The sequence below is a fragment of the Oryza glaberrima genome, chromosome 1 (genome assembly GCF_000147395.1).
Source record: "Oryza glaberrima chromosome 1, OglaRS2, whole genome shotgun sequence".
NCBI lineage: Eukaryota > Viridiplantae > Streptophyta > Magnoliopsida > Poales > Poaceae > Oryza > Oryza glaberrima.
In genome coordinates this window covers 28,160,561-28,182,525 of record NC_068326.1, presented here as the reverse complement: position 1 = coordinate 28,182,525, position 21,965 = coordinate 28,160,561, and the positions used below count along the sequence as shown (strand labels likewise).

At 45.2% G+C, this 21,965-nt stretch overlaps 2 protein-coding genes across 2 annotated transcripts; both read left to right on the top strand.

Moving 5' to 3' along the window:
• Positions 1–14,498: 14,498 nt before the first annotated feature.
• Positions 14,499–16,256, top strand: LOC127769218 (anthocyanidin 5,3-O-glucosyltransferase-like). The gene has a single exon (XM_052294796.1). It carries the CDS (start codon positions 14,588–14,590, stop codon positions 16,010–16,012), a length of 1,425 nt encoding a protein of 474 aa, XP_052150756.1. The 5' UTR covers positions 14,499–14,587; the 3' UTR covers positions 16,013–16,256.
• A 3,426-nt stretch (positions 16,257–19,682) lies between these two features.
• LOC127766837 (UDP-glycosyltransferase 13-like) lies at positions 19,683–21,360 on the top strand. Its single transcript, XM_052292002.1, has one exon. The coding sequence runs from the start codon at positions 19,683–19,685 to the stop codon at positions 21,216–21,218; it is 1,536 nt and encodes a 511-aa protein (XP_052147962.1). The 3' UTR covers positions 21,219–21,360.
• The last annotated feature ends 605 nt before the right edge of the window (positions 21,361–21,965 follow it).

Genomic DNA, 21,965 nt, shown 5'->3' with positions numbered 1-21,965 from the left:
AGTTGAAATTCAGAATTAAAAAATAAGGAATATTAGAAGAGGAGACTAGAGTCCATATAGAAATACAATTATGAAATAACTGAAATTTGGAATTTAAAATAAGGAATATTAGAAGTAGAGTATATAGTCCATATAGAAATGCAATTAGGAAATAATTGAAATTCGGAATTAAAAATAAGGAATATTAGAAGTGGAGTATAGAGTTCATATAGAAATACAATTAAGAAAAAAATAGAAATTTGGAATTAAAAATAAGGAATATTAGAAATAGAGTATAGAGTCCATATAGAAATTTAAAACTAACTAAAATTCGGAATAAACATAATAAAATTAAAAGTAGTTTTTAGAGTCCATATAAAAATACAATTTACAAATAACTAAAATTTAAAATTAAGAAAAACATGGGAAGAAGAGTTTAAAGTCAATATAGGAATACAATTTAGAAGTAACTGAAATTTGAAATTAAAAATAAAAGAATATTGAAAGATGAGTCTAGAGTCCACATAGAAATATAATTATAAATAATAAAAATTCAGAATTAAAAAAAATAAAAGACGAGTCTAGAGTCCATATAGGAACATATATAATTTACAAATAACTAAAATTTGATATTAAAAATAATTAATAACTAACACGTATATAAAATACAATATGAATATTATACATTAGTAGTTTCTTAAAGTTACTGCAAAATTTAAAATTATGTTGTCATTGTAATATATTTTAATAATATAATGAGAAAACATATATGCTATTATATGAGAGAAAATATAATGATACTAGCTGCGCAATCTGCGCGGGCCACCATGCTAGTTATAATATTAAAGGAATAGAAAAAGGAGCCTTCACGTTCGCTCCCATGGCCTAGAAATTCCCACATTAATCGGAGAAAAAGAAAAAACAGAGTCCATATAGAAATACAATTTAGAAATAGCTGAAATTTGGAATTAAAAAATAAAAAATATTAGAAGAGGAGACTAGAGTCCATATAGAAATACAATTTAGAAATAGTTGAAATTTGGAATTAAAAAATAAAGAATATTAGAAGAGGAGACTAGAGTACATATAGGAATTTAAAACTAACTAAAATTCGGAATAAACATAACAAAATTAAAAGTAGTGTTTAGAGTCCGTACAATTTACAAATAACTAAAATTCGAAATTAAGAAAAACATGGGAAGAAGAGTTTAAAGTTAGTATAGGAATACAATTTAGAAGTAACTGAAATTTGAAATTAAAAATTAAAGAATATTGAAAGATGAGTTTAGTGTCCATGTAGAAATACAATTAGAAATAATAAAAATTCAGAATTAAAAAAATATATTAAAAGATGAGTCTAGAGTCCATATAGGAATATATATAATTTACAAATAATTTCAATTTGATATTAAAAATAATTAATAACTAACACGTATATAAACAATATGAATATTGCACATTAGTAGTTTCGTAAAGTTATTGCAAAATTTAAAATTATGTTGTCATTTTAATATATTTGAATAATACAATCAGAAATTATATGAGAGAAAATATAATGATGCTAGGTGCGCAATCTGCGCGAGCCACTATGCTAGTTTTTATATAAAAGAAGCTAGTAAAGGCATAGGAGTCCTACTATCAAAATATGAACAACATCATATGTAGCGAATATGTCTAGATAAAAGATAAAATTATAGGCTTAAAAAGAATAAAAGTGGAAGGTACAATATGGTGACAGATCAAATAAAGATAATTTGTCTTACATCATTTATCTGATATGACCGCATTCAAGATTATTTGGCTGCTCCATCGATGAAGGAAGAGACAAGTTCACTTTAGGTCTCTCAACTTGTCGCCGAATCTGAAATTCGTCTCTAGACCAAAATACCAGATTCCTTCAATTTACAAAACCGGATCTTCGGGGGTTCTAGGCAGTATTATACCCGGTTTTCGGTGATGTGACAAGCCAAGTCAGGGTGGGGCCCATATATCAGTGGCTAGTATTTTCTTCCTCCTCTCTCTCTCCACCTTCTCTTCTCCTCTCTTTCCAATCCACAGGGCGCGCCCAACGGAGAGGACGGCGTGACGGGCGGAGGTGGCTCAACAGCGGAGGATCCCCCTCCCGCCGTCACCACTTTGATTGGCAGGATGGCCGACGATCAGACCGTCGGCGGCTGTGGCTCGTCCGGTGGCAAGGGCTCGTCCCACACGTCGTCACGGCATCATCAATTTTCGCAACCTTGTCAACCGGATGGCAGAGAGGGAGAGACAGGGAAGCTGAGGGCGGCAGAGAGTCCCCGGCCTATCTGCCCCCTTCTTCGACCGACCTCCCCACCGATCGTCGAGCTTGGTGGAGCCCGAGCCCATGGCAGCAACCGTCGGCGACGTTGCTTGGACTGCTTGAGGTACGGCCTAGCCCATTGAAGACGGTGGCAGTGGCGGTGGCGTGGTGGTCACTTGTGTCTGTGCCTATGGCGGTGAGCGATGGCGGCATCACGGTTGTTGACATGGGGTTGGTGGATGTGCACATCGTTGTGGGCTTCTCGTGTTTGGTGATGTCTGGCTCGTCGGTGGGGACGAACTCACGGAGGAGCAGGAGGCTAAGTGATGGCTCTGGCTCTGGCTCCGGCGGGTCTGGCCCCTGGTGGGAGGCGATGCAGCGGCTTGGGCTCGGACAACGACACCCACCTACGAACTCCGCCACTGGTGTCGATGGGGCTTCGACGCCACCATAGGAGACATCCCTAGAGATCTTGTCAGCGCCATCTCCTCTCCCTATCTATTGTTGTCATGAGTAGTGCTCCCTATCGTCGTCGCTGGCTCCTTCGCTGGCCCTGCCATGGCATTGGCAGCTTGAGCAGCGAAGCGAATCAGAGGTCGGAGGAGGAATATGGTGGCCGTCAACGTAGAAGATGATGACGGCGGCGGCGGGGAGGGGGGGGGGTCAAGGGTATGGCATAGGAGTAGGCAGCGGTGGTAGGGTCGTTAAAGGGGATGAGGTAGCGTTCCTCACGCCCGCGAGCAGTGTTGGCGCCGCCTTCATCTCCACCCCTCCCCTAGCCGGCGATGGGAATGGATGAGAGAGATAGGGAGAGAGAGAGGAGGTTGGAGGTGGAAAGAGACCTAACATGTGGGTCCCACTCACCATGTTGGCCAAAACTGTGTCCTATACTGCTTGGGAAGTTCAGTACACCGGTTTTGCTTACTGAGGGACTCGCTGTATTATTGCGGGTTGAGGATGACATTCAAACTCGGCCACTTGAGGAACCGAAAATGAACTTATTTCCACTATTAGTAACCCCAGCAAACTCGGCGGCCCGTCTAATCCCAGACGAGCCCACGTACAAGACAAGCGCGTGGGTGGTGCAGGCAGGCGTCGTGGAGCACATGATTTACACATATCGTGGTCCATTCTCGGCAGACGTCAGATTTCTGAATGTTTTCGATGCCGTTGCCTCTCACTGCCTTACACATACATCAGTGCGAACTGGTGCTCTCACCAAAAAATGAAAAAGGGAAATTGGTCCAGTCGAGACTCGAGACACATTACGGGGCTATTTGGTTCACATACTAACATTGTCTAGACTTGCCATACTTTCTTAGCTAAATTTACCAAAGGTGAGGCCATCAAAATCCAAGCCACACTCTAGCCACCAAAATGAAACCATGCCACACTTTTTAGAGTCACTTACATGTGAGACCTAGATTACAAAAGAGGAATCTTACCACACTTGTGGGAGCTAACCAAACACTCACCTCACATGGTCAAACTTGCCTAACCTCAAGTGTGGCAAAGTGTGGTAACTTATGGCCATTAACCAAACAGCCTCTACAACTTACAAGAGCCATCAGCACTATGGCTCAGATGGCTTTGGAACCTATGGGCGGCGCCAGAAAAACCTTGGGCGGGGACCGCGCTGCCATGCAACTAGTTAGATAGAGACCTCTTCGCGGCCGCAACAACAATAATGGTGAGCAATGGCAAAACTGCACGTTTTTGGAGCTCGAAATGGCTGGAAGATCAAACTCCGCAACAGATTGCCCCGAATATTTTCATGGCCTCTAGAAGGAAGAACAGAACAGTGAACGATGCCATAAGAGAAAACAATTGGATCCGAGACATTGAAATATCTCGTATCACGGAGGCGAGCCACCTCCAACAGTATGTCTGCCTCTGGACAATGATCAGAGACATGAGGCCGCTAAACGAAAATCAAGACAACATTTGATGGAACCTCACATCAAACGGGCAGTACTCTACAAAATCGGTCTATAGACTCTAGTTCCTTGGGGCTGCGCGATCCGTCTTCAACCAATCAATCTGGAAGGCCTGGGTGCCATCAAAGTGCAAATTCTTCTCCTGGTTGGTCACTCAAAACAGGGTATGGACGGCAGACAGACTGGAGAAAAGAGGATGGCAAAACCAAAAAATCTGCCCACTCTGCTGCACGGTGGATGAATCGACCCTACACCTTGTTGGTATTTAATACGGTCACAGACAAAATCCGCAAGCCCACGGATATACCGATGTAGCACTTCCCCTATGGAGTATTCCAAGGGTATCGAATCCAAGAGAACGTGTGTGGTCAAATCTTCCTCCGGTTCATCCAAGGACACTAAGCAAAAGATAGGCCAGGATAGAGAGGATTTACTAGTGAGAAACAATGTCTAGGGAAAGCTTAACTTTAATCCTAATGCAATACTTCATGCACTGGCAACCCGATGTTCCCAGATGTCGCTCTACTACGTACCCGGATAGGGAGGACTTAAGTGATCTCGAGGGCTGTCACCACCTCTACACCTACCTCAAATGTACTGTAGGATACACAGCAATTATTGGATAATAATTACCTAAACACCACGTCTAAGGAATTACTATCTACTTTAGTGTTTATAACTACCAAAGCAATCACTATAATTTAGTTGATTATAGTGAACAATAATCCCGTATGCTATTTAGGAACTAACCAAGAGATAATTCTCACAAGATAAATCTAAATTACTCAAGAAGAATATTATATTGAATTCAGAGTAATAAACAAAATAAAAGAAATAGGAGAAGATTACCGACAACTCCGGAATTCTTCCGACTCCTTCTACTCTACTCTCTTCCTATTCTAGTATACAATATAGTACAATAGAGTATCTTATAATTCAGCTCAAGCTTGGAAGTGTGTGTGAGAGTGAATTAAGTGAGGTCCTTTTATAGGGCAGTTATGACGATTGTGAGAAGGGGAAATATCCGAACTGCCCTGCAACCGTCATTGGGAGAACATCTGGAACGTCCACGCCAAACCCCAGGATCAACGGCGATCAGGGGGGTTCGACTGAACCTGGGCTGGGCCCTCCTGGCCTGGCCTTCGGTCGGTGGACTCCCTGGACCTTCCTCTATCCATTTCTTGGAGTTTTGGGTTGATTCACTAATGTTTTAATGAAGTTCACAACCCATCCTTGTATGGATACATATTTCTCCTCACTTTAGTCTAGATTTTCTCCGAATATCGAGGTTTATCATCTGCTTACAAATATACACCAACACTTGTGGAATATGTGAGATTAAGCACCTATTACTATGTTGGATGTTTTATTATCTGAACTTTATGCAGATGCTGGCGGTATGAGATAAGCTTTTAATAACCGCCAACACACCTCCTGGCCAAATGTAGACTAACAAATAGAATATGGGCAGAAATCCAGAGATGGACAGGCACCGACCTTCAGATGGGCAATTGGGAAACTTGTCACTCGGTTGGGCAGTGGTGGACTCTCGTAACGGAATCCCCAAACACCCCCCGCAAGCCTCTCAGGACTATGATTATCCTAGTCTCGTGGAAAATCTGGTGTGAACACAATGCAAGAATTTTCCGAAACTCTGCGTCACCAACGTCCTCAATCCTATCTAAGAACAAGGAGGAAGGAAGAGCATAGGTCAAAACGGGGGCAACAACCCTACAGGAGCTTGAAATTTTGGGAGATATCACTTAACTTCTTAACCCCCCCCCCTTTTTTTGCGGGCTAGTCGTTTTTCTTCAGCTAACCCTGTATATACCACTGTATAATTTTCTCCTACTCTATTAATATATACAAGGCAAAGCTTTTGCCTTTCTTCAGAAAAACAACTTACAAGAGCCCAATACAGTCTCTAGTCTATACTGACAGAAATGAAACTTAATTACCATAGTCCCTAGTTCCAGTGTGATGATTAGTCAGTTGCTGGCCTCCGTTGACAGAAGTGTTGCAGAACGACTACGTCAACAGATCGCTCAAATCCTCTCAGTTCCATCTCACAACAATTGAGGCAATAAGAAGATATAGAAGCATATATTCCGTCCCAAACAATCTATCTATTAACTTATTAAACGAATAAAAAAGGAGCCTCCACGTTCACTCTCATGGCCTAGAAATTCTCATATTAATCGGATAAAAAGAAAAACAGAGCCCATATAAAAATACAATTTAGAAATAGTTGAGTTTCAGAATTAAAAAATAAGGAATATTAGAAGAGGAGACTAGAGTCCATATAGAAATACAATTTATAAATAACTGAAATTCGGAATTAAAAAATAAAGATATTAGAAGAAGAGTATAGAGTTTATATAGAAATACAATTAATAAATAATAGAAATTCGGAATTAAAAATAAGGAATATTAGAAGCAGAGTCTATATAGAAATACAATTAAGAAATAATAGAAACTCGGAATTAAAAATAAGTAATATTAGAAGTAGAGTATAGAGTCCATATAGGAATTTAAAATTAACTAAAATTCGGAATAAACATAATAAAATTAAAAGTAGAGTTTAGAGTCCATATAAAAAATAAAATTTACAAATAACTAAAAATTGAATTAAAAAAACATGAGAAGAAGAGTCTAAAGTCAATATAAGAATACAATTTAGAAGTAACTAAAATTCGAAATTAAAAGTTAAAGAATATTTAAAGATGAGTTTATAGTCCACATAGAAATACAATTTTTAATAATAAAAATTCAGAATTAAAAATAAATAATATTAGAAGAAGAACCTAGAGTCTATATAGAAATACAATTTACAGTTAACGAAAATTCGGTATTATAAAAAAATATTGAAAGACGAGTTTAGAGTCGAATATAATTTACAGATAACTAAAATTTGATATTAAAAATACTACATCTGTCCCAAATTAGTTATCGCTTTGACTTTTTCCTTGCAACGTTTGACCATTCGTCTTATTTGAAAAATTAATGCAAATATAGAAAATGATAAGTCATACTTAAAGTACTTTTGATAATAAATCAAATCACAAACAAAATAAATACTAATTTCATAATTTTTTAAATAAGACGAATGTCAAAAGTTACAAACAAAAACTCAAAGCGACAAGTATTTTGGGACGGAGGTAGTAATTAATAACTAAAATGTATATAAAATACAATATTCATATTACACATTAGTAGTTTCATAAAGTTAGTACAAAATTTGAAATTATGGTGTCATTTTAATATATTTGAAAAATACATTGAGAAAACATATATGCTATTATATGAGAGAAAATATAATGATGCTAGCCGCGCAATCTGCGCGGACCACCATGCTAGTTACACCATAGAATGATAGAAATATACAATGAATACAAGATGTATGACTTAAACTCTCTCTTTGTTATCAACGATTCAAGCGTATAATGATAGATTGATAGGCACCCTTGTCACTATATTTATAGCGAAGGATGCTAAAGATAATAAATTATTTATCTCTAATATCGATTTGGATTTACCCGCAATAAAGGAATTTATCAGTCGAAATAAAATTCCGTATCGAGAAGAAGGCACGGAAATGCTGTTTGGCGATCGCTCGCCCTGGGGAGGGGGTAGCTGGGGAGGGGGTAGCGATCAGATTCGCTCCCCACCTCCCCCCTCCCTCCCTCTACCTGTTTTCTTTTTTGGCACCGCATTACTTTCCTATTTTAGTAAATTTATGCACCTAAAGTTTATACACCTCAAGTTTACACATCTAAAGTTTAGAGATCAAAATTTTATATATCCGATTCAAATTTAAATTTGAATTCAAATATTTTTTATGTAATATTTTTATACATCTAAAGTTTATACACCTAAAGTTTATACACCTAAAGTTTATACACCCGTTTCAAATTTGAATTTGAATTATATCCGATTCAAATTTGAATTTGAATTCAAATATCCTATTCAAATTTGAATTTGAATTCAAATATTTTTCATATATAGTATTTCTATACATCTAAAGTTTATACACCTAAAGTTTATAGACCTAAAATTTATATACCCGATTCAAATTTGAATTTGAATTCAAATATTTTCTATATACATCTAAAGTTTATACACCTAAAGTTTATAGATCCAAAGTTTATAAGTCAAAAGTTTACATACCCGATTCAAATTCGAATTTAAATTTGAATTCAAATTCAAATTTTTTATATATAGTATTTTTATACATAAATTTTTCTAACTTTTTGTTTTTTGCAAAATTTTTTTGTGGTTTACTGTAGTAAGGGAAGAAGTGGGAGGACTACCTATAGGGGGAGGCGGGGGGATTCGATCGCTTGGCGATCGCCAGGGCGATCGATCGCCCACTAGCCTCCCCCCCAACATATGCCACGGGAACCGGCAGACCGGGAGATAGCTTGAGCATATGGGTGCGGTTGAAAGGAGAGCGTGGGAATCTGGGTTTTATTCTCTGACCCCATTAACAACCGTTGGATTAGAGCAAGTTTAATAGTATAGCCCACTACTGGCTCTAATTTATCTATAGTCAATCTAATAGCCAATTCATACTATAGTTAATTACTATACTATTAATATATGATCCCACATGTCATACACACATTGCGTCTTGGAGTCCGTGTTACAGCTGGCTACAGATTTATAGCCCGCCGCTCTTCTCTCTATTCTTTTATCTCATTAAAATATGTTTGCAGCTGGATAATAGTCTGCTATTGTATCTTCTCTTAAACGTGTGGTTAAGATTTAACATTTTTATACTGTGACGCCTGTCACGACCGGAAATAACCCAACGGGTGTTCCTTACGTGCGTGTATTATTCCTTGTCCCAGGAGGCAAGGTACACCAAAAGTTGATACAATTCAGAGTTTAACAAGCGGAAGCGTAAATAGATAATTTATTACATGGGTGGCGAAGGCCCAGCACACAAGAAGACAAACAAAAAACAGCGGAAGACTAGGGCGACGACCACAGACGCTTGACGGCAGGCACGAGCTAGACACCAAAGCCTTCATCTTCTAGGAACTCCTCTTCTGGGTTTGGGAAAAATTGAGCAAGACTGAGTACAACCACCGTACTCAACAAGACACACCCACAAGTGCAGAATAAATGCAAGGGAGTACAAGGGAGCCATAATATAGGGGGTTAGGGTTTGCAGTAAATAGCATTGAAAGTCAGTTAGTTGCTCAAAGCTACTTTGTAAACACGATCCTAGAGCTATGCAATATTATTAATCAAGGCCGTGAACCCACACGAACCTGCCTTAACCCAAGGCCTACGATGATTCAGACCGAACTAGGAACCCGACCTTGGGTCCCAGCTCGTCCCAAGCCAACCCAGGCCAACCATTCCACATTTTAGTTGTTAAGCAGGTTTTAAGAATTAAAACACTAACTTGGGTACATTGCTCGGCTTGCCCATAACCGAGGGCGCGGCTATTCGAATAGATTATACTCTGATCAGAGGTGTACATCTTTACCCACAAGACACATCTTCCTCACGTGTAACCACGTGCCACATACCACCACGGCATACGGACGAAAGACGTGACATAGTTTCCAACCTATCCTAGCCATAGACAATAGTACCGACCCAACCCCACCTACGGCCGGAACCTCCCGGACAGGTAGGCAGGACTGAGCCCCTAGCAGCAGGACACTAGCCCTGTGCCATGACATCTCGACTACCGGGCCGCAGCTCGTGTAGCCTTCATTTGCCCTAGAGATGTCCATCGACCCCCGACTTCGTCCATCTCCATCCGTGTACTTTTGTTTATAACCAGACTAAGCCACAAACTAAGCCTTACCCACTAGACATGTGGAAGTACGGTAGTGCTTTGCAACAGAGGCCCGAAGACCGGTCCTTATATGGCCGAGGTGCTACTATCAAAACCATGCACCCCGAGCCCAACCTAAAACCATTTTGAGGATTTGGAATAGAGGGGGAGGTGTGAATCCAATTCCACAATAATCCAACCATTCCATAGTGTCCAGGTGATATGAATATTCCCAAAGTCTAGAGTTGTAAAACCACCTAATGTTGCCTATTTAATCCAGCGAAGCATCTACCTAAATTCATACTAGTGGTACCATGAATAGAGTATCCACTAGTTGGGGTTTTGTTTATTCTAGGGTGAACGAGGTAATAATAACAATAGCAATAATAATAAGGTCATAACAAAGGTAAATAGGCATGGCTAAATAAAACAGTGATAACGCGGGAATTTAAATAAAGCGATAATGCAATAATTTAAATCAAAATAATTTTATAAACTGGGATTCAATATGTTCAAGGATGATGTGACTTGCCTTGCTCGCTTTCCCAAACGTCGGCTTCAACCTCCACGTAGAGCGGATCTTCCGAAGCTGCAGCGTCTACACGACCAACGGAAAGGAAAAAGGCTTTTACTCTAATAAACTCCATATAACAAGCAGGAACAAAGCACAAAAATGGGTTCTCGACTTCTTAAGGAAAAATTAGAGACTTGAACGGTCTAATTCTGAGTTCAAATGGCCAAGTTATGGCCATTTGAAGTTTATATGCTCTTTAAATGAATATTTGCGAATTTCTTCATTTAAATTTTAATTTAAAAGGATTTATTGCGTCAGCCGAGGGGAGGAGGGCGCGCTGATCGGGTCCACGGGAGTGGGCCCACGCGGCAGCCTCACGGTCCACGGTGGACCGGGTGCACCCGGGCTCACACCAGCTGGCGCCGTGGGCCCCACGCGTCAGCCGCACCCGAGGGCGCGGGCGGCTGACGGCCGGGCCCCACGCGGCAGCCGCTCGGTGTGCCCGCGCCCCTATGGTCGCCGGCGGCGGCCATAAGCACGGCGGAGCGGCGGCCGAGAGAGGGGAGGGAAAGGATGAAACGAGGCGGCGGTCCACGGCTCACCCTAGGTCGACGGCGACGACGAAAAAGGCGGCCGGAGCGGAGGAAGGCGACGGCGTGGCTCGGGTCGACGGGGACGGCGGCGCTCCGGCGGTCGGCGAGCTCGACGAGGGGGGTGGACGGGGACGGCGACGGTGCGGCGAAGCCGGGGCGGGAAACGGTCCCGGCGAGCGGAGAGAGCCGGCCGAAGGTCGTCGGCGATGGAGGAGAGAGAGGGCGACGGCGCGAGCTCGATTCCGGCGAGGAGACGGCGCGACAAAGGGTGGAAACGGGCGAAGGAGGTGCGGGGAGGGTTTAAATAGGGTTGGAAGGGGGAGAGGGCGGCTGGGGAAGGAAGGAAACCGGCCGGGAGGTCCGGCCGCCATCAATTGCGCCGGCGAGATTTGCGGGAGCAAATCCGCCCGTTTGAATGCGAGAGAGAGAGGGAAAAATGGGGAGAAAGGGAGAGGGGATCACGGGGAGTAATTCCCCCTATTGATTTCATGCGGGGACGACAGGAGGCGGTGGGATTCGCGGCGGCGGCGGCGCTAGGCGCGGGCGAGGCGGCGGGAGCGGCGGGAGGAAGGAGATGACGGGTGGGGCCCAGCCGTCAGCGAGGGTGGCGGGCGGGCCCGCCCGTCAGCGGCGCGCGCGCGGGGAGGGGCCGAGTGGGCCGCGGGGGAAGAGGAGAGAGGGGGAGGGAAGTGGGCCGTGCTGGCCCAAGAGAGGGAAGGAGGGTTTTTAGGGTTTTTCTTTTTATAAAACCTTTTCAACTTTGTTTATTTCTTAATAATTATTTTTTGTGCTCTGAAAATTCCACTAAAATTTATTTACACATTTTAGGCTTTTAGGAAATATACAAAAATCCTCTAAGCCTTATTTGACTTTTACTTTGCACATTTTAATTTTTGAAGGCTTTCACACGGATTTTAATTATTCTAGGCATAATTTAAAGGATATATTTTAGGGTCGTTTTGGGACGTCACAATGCCCCACGATAAAAGTGGAGAAAAAGGAGGGGCTGTATAAAACCTATACATATGTTTTAGACGGGTGCAGACCCCTTGGAGTTGGTTCCAAATCCCGAGCAAGCCTTTTTCTCCTAATTAGACATTTTTATCTATTGTACAAACCATCACAATTAGACATTTTTTAAGCCAGCAAATATAAAACCACAAACAATCGATACACATTGTATGTTCGTTCGCACAATATTAAGTACGGACAAAAATCCATAAATTCCACAATTACAAATTAGATAAGAAAATTAATGATTAAACATGACATGGCATAGCCAAGCCCACCCAAATGGTGGCGGTCGAACATGCAGCTGCTCTCTCTTTCACCTACCACTGGCACCCCTCTCCCCCTTCATTGCTCTCCCTACCACCCACCACTGACGCTGCACTTCCTCCCTATCTATGCCGCTCTCTCTCCTCCCCCAACTGTCGGCGTGGTCTCCCTCCACCTTCCTTGTTAGGGCGTCGGTGCCGCCCCTCTTCTTGTAGAGCTTGTAAGTTACTAGATCTGATCTTGAAGGCGATGGCAATAACTCAACGTTGGCAATGACAGCAACTTGATGTTGGTAGTGGCGGCGGCCACTCCTCACCTCCGAGCTTGCCAGATCCGATCTGAGCTCATCGGATCTGGCCTCGGGAGACGGCGACGGCGACGGCTCGACGGTGGCAGCGGGTAAAGTTTAGGATGGGGCCAGCTCAATGGGGCATGACCACCCCAACGTTGTTTCGACCGTCGCCGTGTGCCTTCCACCTGACCATCTGACAATTTATGACGAGGTTCGCGTGTCCAAATGACGTTTCATGTTCTACGCTGGGGCACAACACACGTCGACCTGGCTCGGAATCTCTGAGCTTGCGCGAACGTCAACCTACGACGCTGCGAATGGCCTTACATGGCAGTGTCACACTTTGGTTATAAAAAATTCTCATTTTCTTATTGGAAAGATAATATTCTGCAAAAAGCTTATTGTATCACATATTCTACCTCGGGCAATTTCACCGGAAAAGTGAACATGAATAATGAAAAAAAATCATCCTGAATGATAATTAACGAGAAGTTTTCACTTGTTAATTTTCACCAGCAGAAAAGGTATTACTAAGAGCAAGTTTAATAGTATAGCCAACTACTATCTCCAAATCATATATAACCAATGTAATAGATAATTCATACAATAGTTAACTACAAATATATACTACAACATTAATAATTGATCCCGTATGTCATACACACATAGCGTTTTAGAGTCCGTGCTGCAGTTGGATACAAATCCGCTTCTCTTCTCTCCTCTACGTATGCTTATAGCTGACTTACAGTTTGTTATTGTACCTGTTCTAACATCATCTCAAGCGAGTACATTAAGATGATGTAAGCGGGTTATAAATGTTGTCACATCATATTTATACTTATATGGAAGAAATATGATAGGACAGAGGGGAAAAACATGCTACAAATTTATAGTCACTGTAGCATGAGCTCCAATAAAACATGTAAGAGAGAAATACGAGTCATATATTAATGATTAGTATGTAGTATATATAGTTAACTATTCTAGAGTATTAAGTTAATTAGTTATAGATGATATGTTAGAGCTACAGTAGTTAGAGAGGTACTTCATTCGTCCTACTTCCTCCGTTTCACAATGTAAGTTATTCTACCATTTTTCACATTTATATCGATGTTAATGAATCTAGATAGATATATATATCTAGATTCATTAACATTGATATGAATGTGAAAAATAGTAGAATGACTTACATTGTGAAACGGAGGGAGTATAATATAAGAGATTTTGGGTGAATGTGACACACCCTAATACCATGAATCTAGATAACTTAACTTTGTCCAAATATATTGTATTAGATTATCTAGTAGTATGTATCACATTCATCTAAAATTTTTTATATTATGGGATGGACAGAATAGCTAACTACTCTCTCGTGATGATCTACCTCTCTCTCGTCAGTCGCCTCTCGGAAAAAACCGCCGTTTTTCTGTGTGCAATACTGGAGCTCATGACCAGCGCGCACCGCCTTGTCAGCCTGTGTTTCCCGCTTTTGGACTTTGGCCTGGTCGTTCCGTCATGCATGGCATCATCACTCATCGATATACGTGAAATCGTGAACGCTCAACAGCCGTGCGTACAAACGCCCAGCTATACGGCGAAAACAGCGTGACCATTGTATGTCCGGCATGTGCTACACGGCTTTTGGTGTTATGCGCGACAGATGTAAGCCAACCGTCGGATCCAGCAATCGACGGTCGGGATAACTTCCTGCAGCTAGCTAATTCGGGAGACACCCACGTGCTGTTGCTGTGCTGTCTGCCTGTCTCGTGCGGCCGCCGGCCTGTGGCGTTTTGGGCTTTTCGCTGGCACAAAACCAGGAGCCACTAATTCCGTGGGCATTTTCACACGATTTTGCTATCCCGCAGTCCGCGCGCGCACCCGTTTCCTCCAACGACTGATCTGCTGCGAGAAGCGTGGCCATGGCCATGGTGGAGAAGACGGTGCTGCTCTACCCTTGCCCTGCGGTGGGCCATCTCAACCCCATGGTGCAGCTCGCCGAGGCCCTCGTCCGCCGCGGTGTCTCCGTCACCCTCGCCGTCGCCGACCCGCCTGACAAGGGCGCTGTGCTGGCCGGCGCGATCGCCCGCATCGCCGCCGTGTGCCCCTCCATCGGTGTCCGCCTCCTTCCCATCCCGTCCTGCGAGGGCAAGACGTACTCCCACCCCGTCATGTGGATCGTCGACGCGCTCCGCCTCGCCAACCCCGTGCTCCGGGAGCTCCTGCGCTCGTTCCCTGCTGCCGTCGACGCTCTCGTGGTCGACATGTTCTGCATCGACGCGCTCGACGTCGCCGCCGAGCTCGCCGTCCCGGCCTACATGTTCTACCCGTCTGCGGCCAGCGACCTAGCGATCTACCTCCAGGTTCCGCATGTCGCCCGCTCGGCTCCATCCTCTTTCAAGGACATGGCCGACACGGTGCTGAGCTTCTCCGGCGTGCCGACGATTCGCGCGCTGGACATGCCGGACACCATGCAAGACAGGGAGAGCGACGTGGGCACGACCCGGATTCACCACTGCTCCCGGATGGCTGAAGCGAGAGGCATTCTGGTGAACAGCTTCGATTGGTTGGAGACGAGGGCCCTGAAAGCGATCCGCGGCGGCCTCTGCCTGCCGTCCGGCCGCTCGGTGCCCGCGATCTACTGCGTTGGGCCGCTGGTCGATGGGGGCAAGCTCAAGGAGAACGACGCGCGGCACGAGTGCCTCGAGTGGCTGGACCGCCAACCGAAGCAGAGCGTGGTGTTCCTCTGCTTCGGGAGCAGGGGCACTTTCTCGGTGTCGCAGCTGAGCGAGATGGCTCGGGGGATAGAGAACTCCGGACACAGATTCCTGTGGGCTGTGCGTAGCAATCTCGGCGAGGTGGACTTGGAGGCGTTGTTTCCGGAAGGGTTCTTGGAGAGGACCCAAGGCAGAGGATTCGTCGTGAAGAACTGGGCGCCGCAGTCGGCGGTGCTGCAGCACGGCGCCGTCGGCGCGTTCGTGACGCACTGCGGGTGGAACTCGTCGCTGGAGGCGATCATGTCCGGCGTGCCGATGATCTGCTGGCCGCTGTACGCGGAGCAGAGGCTGAACAAAGCGCACCTGGTGGAGGAGATGAAGCTTGGGGTGTTGGTGGAGGGCTACGACGGCGAGCTTGTTAAGGCCGACGAGCTGGAGACCAAGGTTCGGCTGGTGATGGAGTCGGAGGAAGGGAAGAGGCTTAGGGAGAGGTCGGCGATGGCCAAGGAGATGGCTGCTGATGCCGTCAAAGATGGGGGTTCGTCTGACATGGCGTTCGCCGAATTCCTGAACAATTTGGGGACGAACAACGTGAAAAGCGGCCCGAGAGATACACCCGTGCATGACTGAAACACTGTAGCCGAGTTGGTTTTAGCAGGACCGAGAATAATGTTCTTCAGTATATATAGATTTCGTCAGATTTTAGAGTTGTTCATGTCGTGATGTGGCCGAATCTGTATGAGACTACGGTGCAACTATGCTAGCGCATCTCATGCAAAGTCCGGGCATCCTTACAGAGAACACACTAATTTATTTCCCAGTTTTTTCTCCCTCATGCAACTATACTTTTGGTTGATACTTGAGAATTTGAACTTTGAAGCACCTTGCATTTATCATCTAAAAATACTAATTATAAATAAATTTCAAATAAAACAGACGGCTGAACTGACGGTCAAATTAGTATTTTTATTTTTATATTCATGCAAGACTTATTTTTTTAATAAATTTTTTAAATAAGATGGACGATCAAATGTTAGACAGACACAGAAACCCACAATTGCACTTAAAATAGGACAGAGGAGCATTTTTTAACCTGAGCCACCAAACTGTTGGTGTTATACATGGAATAATTAACTATTTGCTACTCTTACAAGTGATTCTAAAGGAATTGTCAATGTCCTCACAAAAAAAAATGAATTGTCAATTGACCCATATATTATAGACATATGAGGACTCACATATTATAGACAGCAAGCAACAAATCCTTAATTGCCATATCTTAAATGTAGTAAATAGTTAAATGTCCCGTTACACAACCCAAAAAGTAACAATTATCTACATACTCCCTCCGTCCAAAAAAAAACCAATCTACGAGCAGATGTGTCCCCTCCCAGTATATCGAATCTGGATAACGTTATGTCTAGATTCGCTGTAATAGGTGTAGGAGAGAATGTGTCCAGATTCGTTATACTAGGTGTAGGAGGGGATGTGTCCCATCCCAGTATATCGAGTCTGGACAACCTTATGTCTAGATTCGTTGTATCAAGTGTTCTCTTCTAGGTTGTTTTTTTGGACGGAGGGAGTAAATCGGTTGTATGGAGAAAAACTAACATGCTCAGAATCTGACAACAAAACCAAGGACAACGAAAGACACCAAAGCTACACGCTTACAGGGGGTGGTTTAGGAAAATAATCTCGCAAAATCTTAGCCTCCACACATGCTCCATAGATTGACCGTTTTCTAGATCTTGAGGATGTCAAGATTCTAGAATTATCATGTCTTGACAGTGAATGCTGGTTTGGACAATATTTTGATTGTTACATTCAAATTTTGATAAACAAAATATTAGTTGGGTTTATTTTGCAACAAAGTAAAAACAGAAGTGCTATTAAGTGTACGTGCGGTAGAAACATGTAAGTAGCAGATTGATCCCACCGGCCACCGCGTCCCATCGCCTCCAACTATGTTTTATGACCCGCTATACCAATTGACACGGCAAACCCTAAACCCTTCGATCTTCCACCGTCGCCGCTGCTCCTGCAGCGTATGCTTACGAATTCCCCCTTGATCATTCGCCCTCGCAGTCGTCCTCGTGGAGGTCTCCGTCGACCGGAGCCTCGCGACCTCGTCTTCCTCGCGGAGCCGAGCGGAGTGGCGGACCGAGCAGCGACGACACTGACGGAGTGGCGGCGGGACGGCCAGATCCGGCCTGGGCTCACCGGATCCGGCCTTGGGCGGCGATGGCGGCGGCTCGCTGGATCTCCCCTCTCTCCTGAGTTTGCCGACGCCAAATCCATTATTCCCTTCTCCTCGCTAGCGTTGGCTACGCATCGAGCTCCCCGGGGGGGAGGGCAGATCGACCTCCACCGCTGCCATCCCTTTCGCCTCAACCTCGAGCTCCTCTCCTTCTCCGTTGCTTTCCTCATCGAGCCGGCGAGCTTCTATGGCGAGGACAGCGCCCAGTCGCCCTCCTCCCATGGGTGACGAGCTCGGCGACATGGAGCACAAGAATGACGATGCATCTGTCTCCTTTCCTCTCTCTCCCTCCATCCCTCCCTTGGCGGTATGGAGCACTAGTATGGGCCACACCTGCAAAAGCTGACGAGGAACCAATGGCATACTTTGGCTACGCGGTCATGGCAAATATTTGGTTCCCTCTACTCAGGCCGGATGCCACATAAGCGCATTGTGAATGGTCATAGTAGATACAACGTTTCCGTGAAAATAAGATTTGAACTAATACATCTGGATTGGTGAGATCGTGGTGAATGGGGTGGGGTTTTTTTTTTCAGTTTTTTCCTATGATGTAAAATTTGGGAAGTTTCTTTATTTAAGTGGGATGGTTACGTTGAACTATATTGTACTACTCCGTCCAAAAAAAAAGATAAACCCTAGTTAGGATTGGGTTTTTTTGGACGGAGAGGGTAGGCAACACTGGTTCTTGATTTTATCCTTGTCCAAATATTATGGAAACTAGGTTGTATCATTGATTTATTCAGGTTTGTAGATTCGGATTTAATTTGTAAATACTACTCCCTCCGTCAAATGATGCCGAATGGCCAATAAGATGCACAATGATCTCCAGCGGTTGAAAAAAAAGGGAAATGTACTTCAGTGTCTCAGATTGACCGAACTGTTAATTCCCAACTGTTACAAATGCCCATGGTTCTTTAATATTTGTTTCCCGGTGGTGTACCTGATCCAGCTCACCAGTTCAGTTAAATGAATAATGAAGTAGTGCATACATAATTGAAGGTGTAATGTTGTTGATTTCCTAATACTCTATGTTTATTACCTAAAATGTCTGTTCTGAAGATGCATATGCCTGAAATGTCTTCAATATTCTTGCTAGACTACATGTTTGAAATGTTTGTTCTGAAGATGCATATGCCTGAAATGCTTTCACAACATACGCTGCGTGCCTGCGTGTGTATTACCGTTGTAGCGTTAGCACCGACAAATTTTAAAATGAGTTAGTGGAAGATGCACCTTTTTTTTCCGTAAATACGTGAGTGGAAGATGTATATATTTTTTTTGCGTGCGTCTTCTGAGGCTTTGGCTAACCTTAAATTTGTTAGTGGGATGGGGCAGATGGAGAGATTGTGGCCCGAGCAAAACTGAGACAATCTGGAGTGTACGTTGCTTCATCCAATGGTCTGGCTTATTTAAGATGACGTGGCTGCACCCCAACACAAGAAAATCAAGATTGATGTGGTTTCACCCCAACACAAGAAAATCATATTAAGGGCTTGTTTACTTTGCTACTATTTTTAACCTTATCTTTTTTGGTAAAGTTCTAAAAAAATGGTTACATTTAGTTTGTTGCTAAATTTTAGCAAGTACATATGAAATCTTGTCAAAATTTAGCAACCTTGCTATAGTGTAGGGATGAGATGATGTGGCTTCACCACAACACAAAAAAATCACATTAAAGACGTAGTATATAGAAATAGAATGAATTGTACAAGTATAAAAATTAAAAAATAGAATACTATTTTAAAGAGGTAGTACATTCAAAGGGTGTATTTAGTTCCCACGCTAAAATTAGAAGTTTGACTAAAATTAGAAGTTTGAAGAAAAAAGTTAGAAGTTTATATGTGGAAAAGTTAAAAGTTTGAAGAAAAAGTTAGGAACTAAACCAGACCTTTCTTGCATTGCGGGGTTTATTTTTTTAATATCTGCCTCCAAAGTTTCAAAGGAAAGCATGGTCTGGCACATTTTGTTATTAGAAAACATCATCTCATCACTAGGAATCAAATAATAGGATATAGCTCGTGGTTCCAACTTTGCCGGCTGCCGATGACTGCCAACAACTCGGCCGTCGGCAACATAGATTCCCATTTATATCCCCTTGTAGTACTCCATAAACACGCAGAACACACGAGCCATAATCGAGCAATGAGGAGCAGGGTCGTGCTGTACACATGGATGGTCCGGGGGCACCTCCACCCCATGACGCAGCTCGCCGATCGCATCGCCAACCATGGCGTCCCCGTCACGGTCGCCGTCGCCGACGTTCCGTCGTCAGGCGAGTCCCGTAAGACCGTTGCCCGCCTCTCCGCCTACTACCCTTCCGTCTCCTTCCAGCTGCTACCACCGGCGGCACCGGCCCGTTCCGGCGCCGACACGGCCGACCCTGACGCTGACCCCTTCATCACCCTCCTCGCCGACCTCCGCGCCACCAACGCCGCGCTCACCGCCTTCGTCCGCTCCCTCCCGTCCGTGGAGGCCCTCGTCATCGACTTCTTCTGTGCGTATGGGCTCGACGCCGCCGCGGAGCTCGGCGTCCCGGCCTACCTGTTCTTCGTCTCCTGCGCTTCGGCCCTTGCTTCCTACCTGCACATCCCCGTCATGCGATCCGCCGTGTCCTTCGGGCAGATGGGGCGCTCCTTGCTGCGCATCCCGGGAGTCCATCCGATTCCGGCGTCCGACTTGCCGGAAGTGCTCCTGCTCGACCGCGACAAGGACCAGTACAAGGCAACCATCGCTTTCTTCGAGCAGCTGGCCAAAGCGAAGAGCGTACTGGTGAACACGTTCGAGTGGCTGGAGCCCCGCGCCGTGAAGGCAATACGAGACGGGATCCCCCGCCCTGGCGAGCCCGCGCCGAGATTATTCTGCGTCGGCCCATTGGTCGGCGAAGAGCGCGGAGGCGAAGAGGAGAAGCAGGAGTGCCTAAGGTGGCTGGACGCGCAGCCGCCGCGGAGCGTGGTCTTCCTCTGCTTCGGGAGCGCGAGCTCGGTGCCGGCGGAGCAGCTGAAGGAGATTGCCGTGGGGCTGGAGAGGAGCAAGCACTCGTTCCTCTGGGCCGTGCGCGCGCCGGTCGCGGCGGACGCGGACTCGACGAAACGGCTTGAGGGCCGCGGCGAGGCGGCGCTGGAGTCGCTGCTCCCGGAGGGGTTCTTGGACAGGACACGGGGGCGCGGGCTGGTGCTGCCGTCGTGGGCGCCGCAGGTGGAGGTGCTGCGACACCCGGCGACCGGCGCGTTTGTGACGCACTGCGGGTGGAACTCGACGCTGGAGGCCGTCACGGCAGGGGTGCCTATGGTTTGCTGGCCGATGTACGCGGAGCAGAGGATGAACAAGGTGTTCGTCGTGGAGGAGATGAAGCTTGGGGTGGTGATGGATGGCTATGACGACGACGGGGTGGTGAAGGCGGAGGAGGTGGAGACCAAGGTGAGGCTGGTGATGGAGTCAGAGCAAGGGAAGCAGATCAGGGAGAGGATGGCGTTGGCGAAACAGATGGCCACTCGCGCGATGGAGATCGGCGGATCGTCGACGGCGTCATTCACTGACTTTCTTGGCGGCCTGAAGATAGCGATGGACAAGGACAATTGATTTGGTCAACAAAAAATCGCGAAGCGATATGGAGTACTCCTTTTCTTTATTTTAGGGGATGTACAGCTTAAAAACATCGATGTCTGATCTTTGTATTTTTCAATTAAACAATAATACAAATATAAATCTTATTCTTATCTTATATCTATATCTATAAATATAAATATTTGGATTTTTCCGGTCGTCACAAGTCGGACGAAGGCTGCCTTCGTCCCTCGCGGTGCGCCTTCGACCGCAGCCCCCGAATCCCCATCCCTCCAATCCCTCTCAGAATCGGATATAAGGGAATCAACTCCCAAAATCAAATCAAATCCCGGATACAAGGGAATCAATTCCCAAAATCACAACCAAATGCGGGGATTTTTCGTCCTCCCCCTGCCCCCAAGAAAAATCCCAGTCGAAATTCATCCAAAACACACATGAAACATTCCATCAATAACACACATAACAAAACATTCAACCAAGAACACATGAACCTCCACCGCCACCATGCACACACAGAGAGAGACGACGCCGCGGCCTCTCCCGCCCCCGCCGGACCACAGCCGCCTCCATGCCACCGGATCTGGCGGAGGCGAGGTCCGGCCCGCCGCCCCTCCCGCCGCCGCTCGGCCGCAGCCGCCGGATCTGATGGAGGCGAGGCCCGGCCGCCCGCCTACATGCCGTCTGACCCACTACCTCCATGACGTCTACCGCCACCGCCGCCGCACCTCCCCACCATGAACAGAGAGAGAGAGAGAGACGACG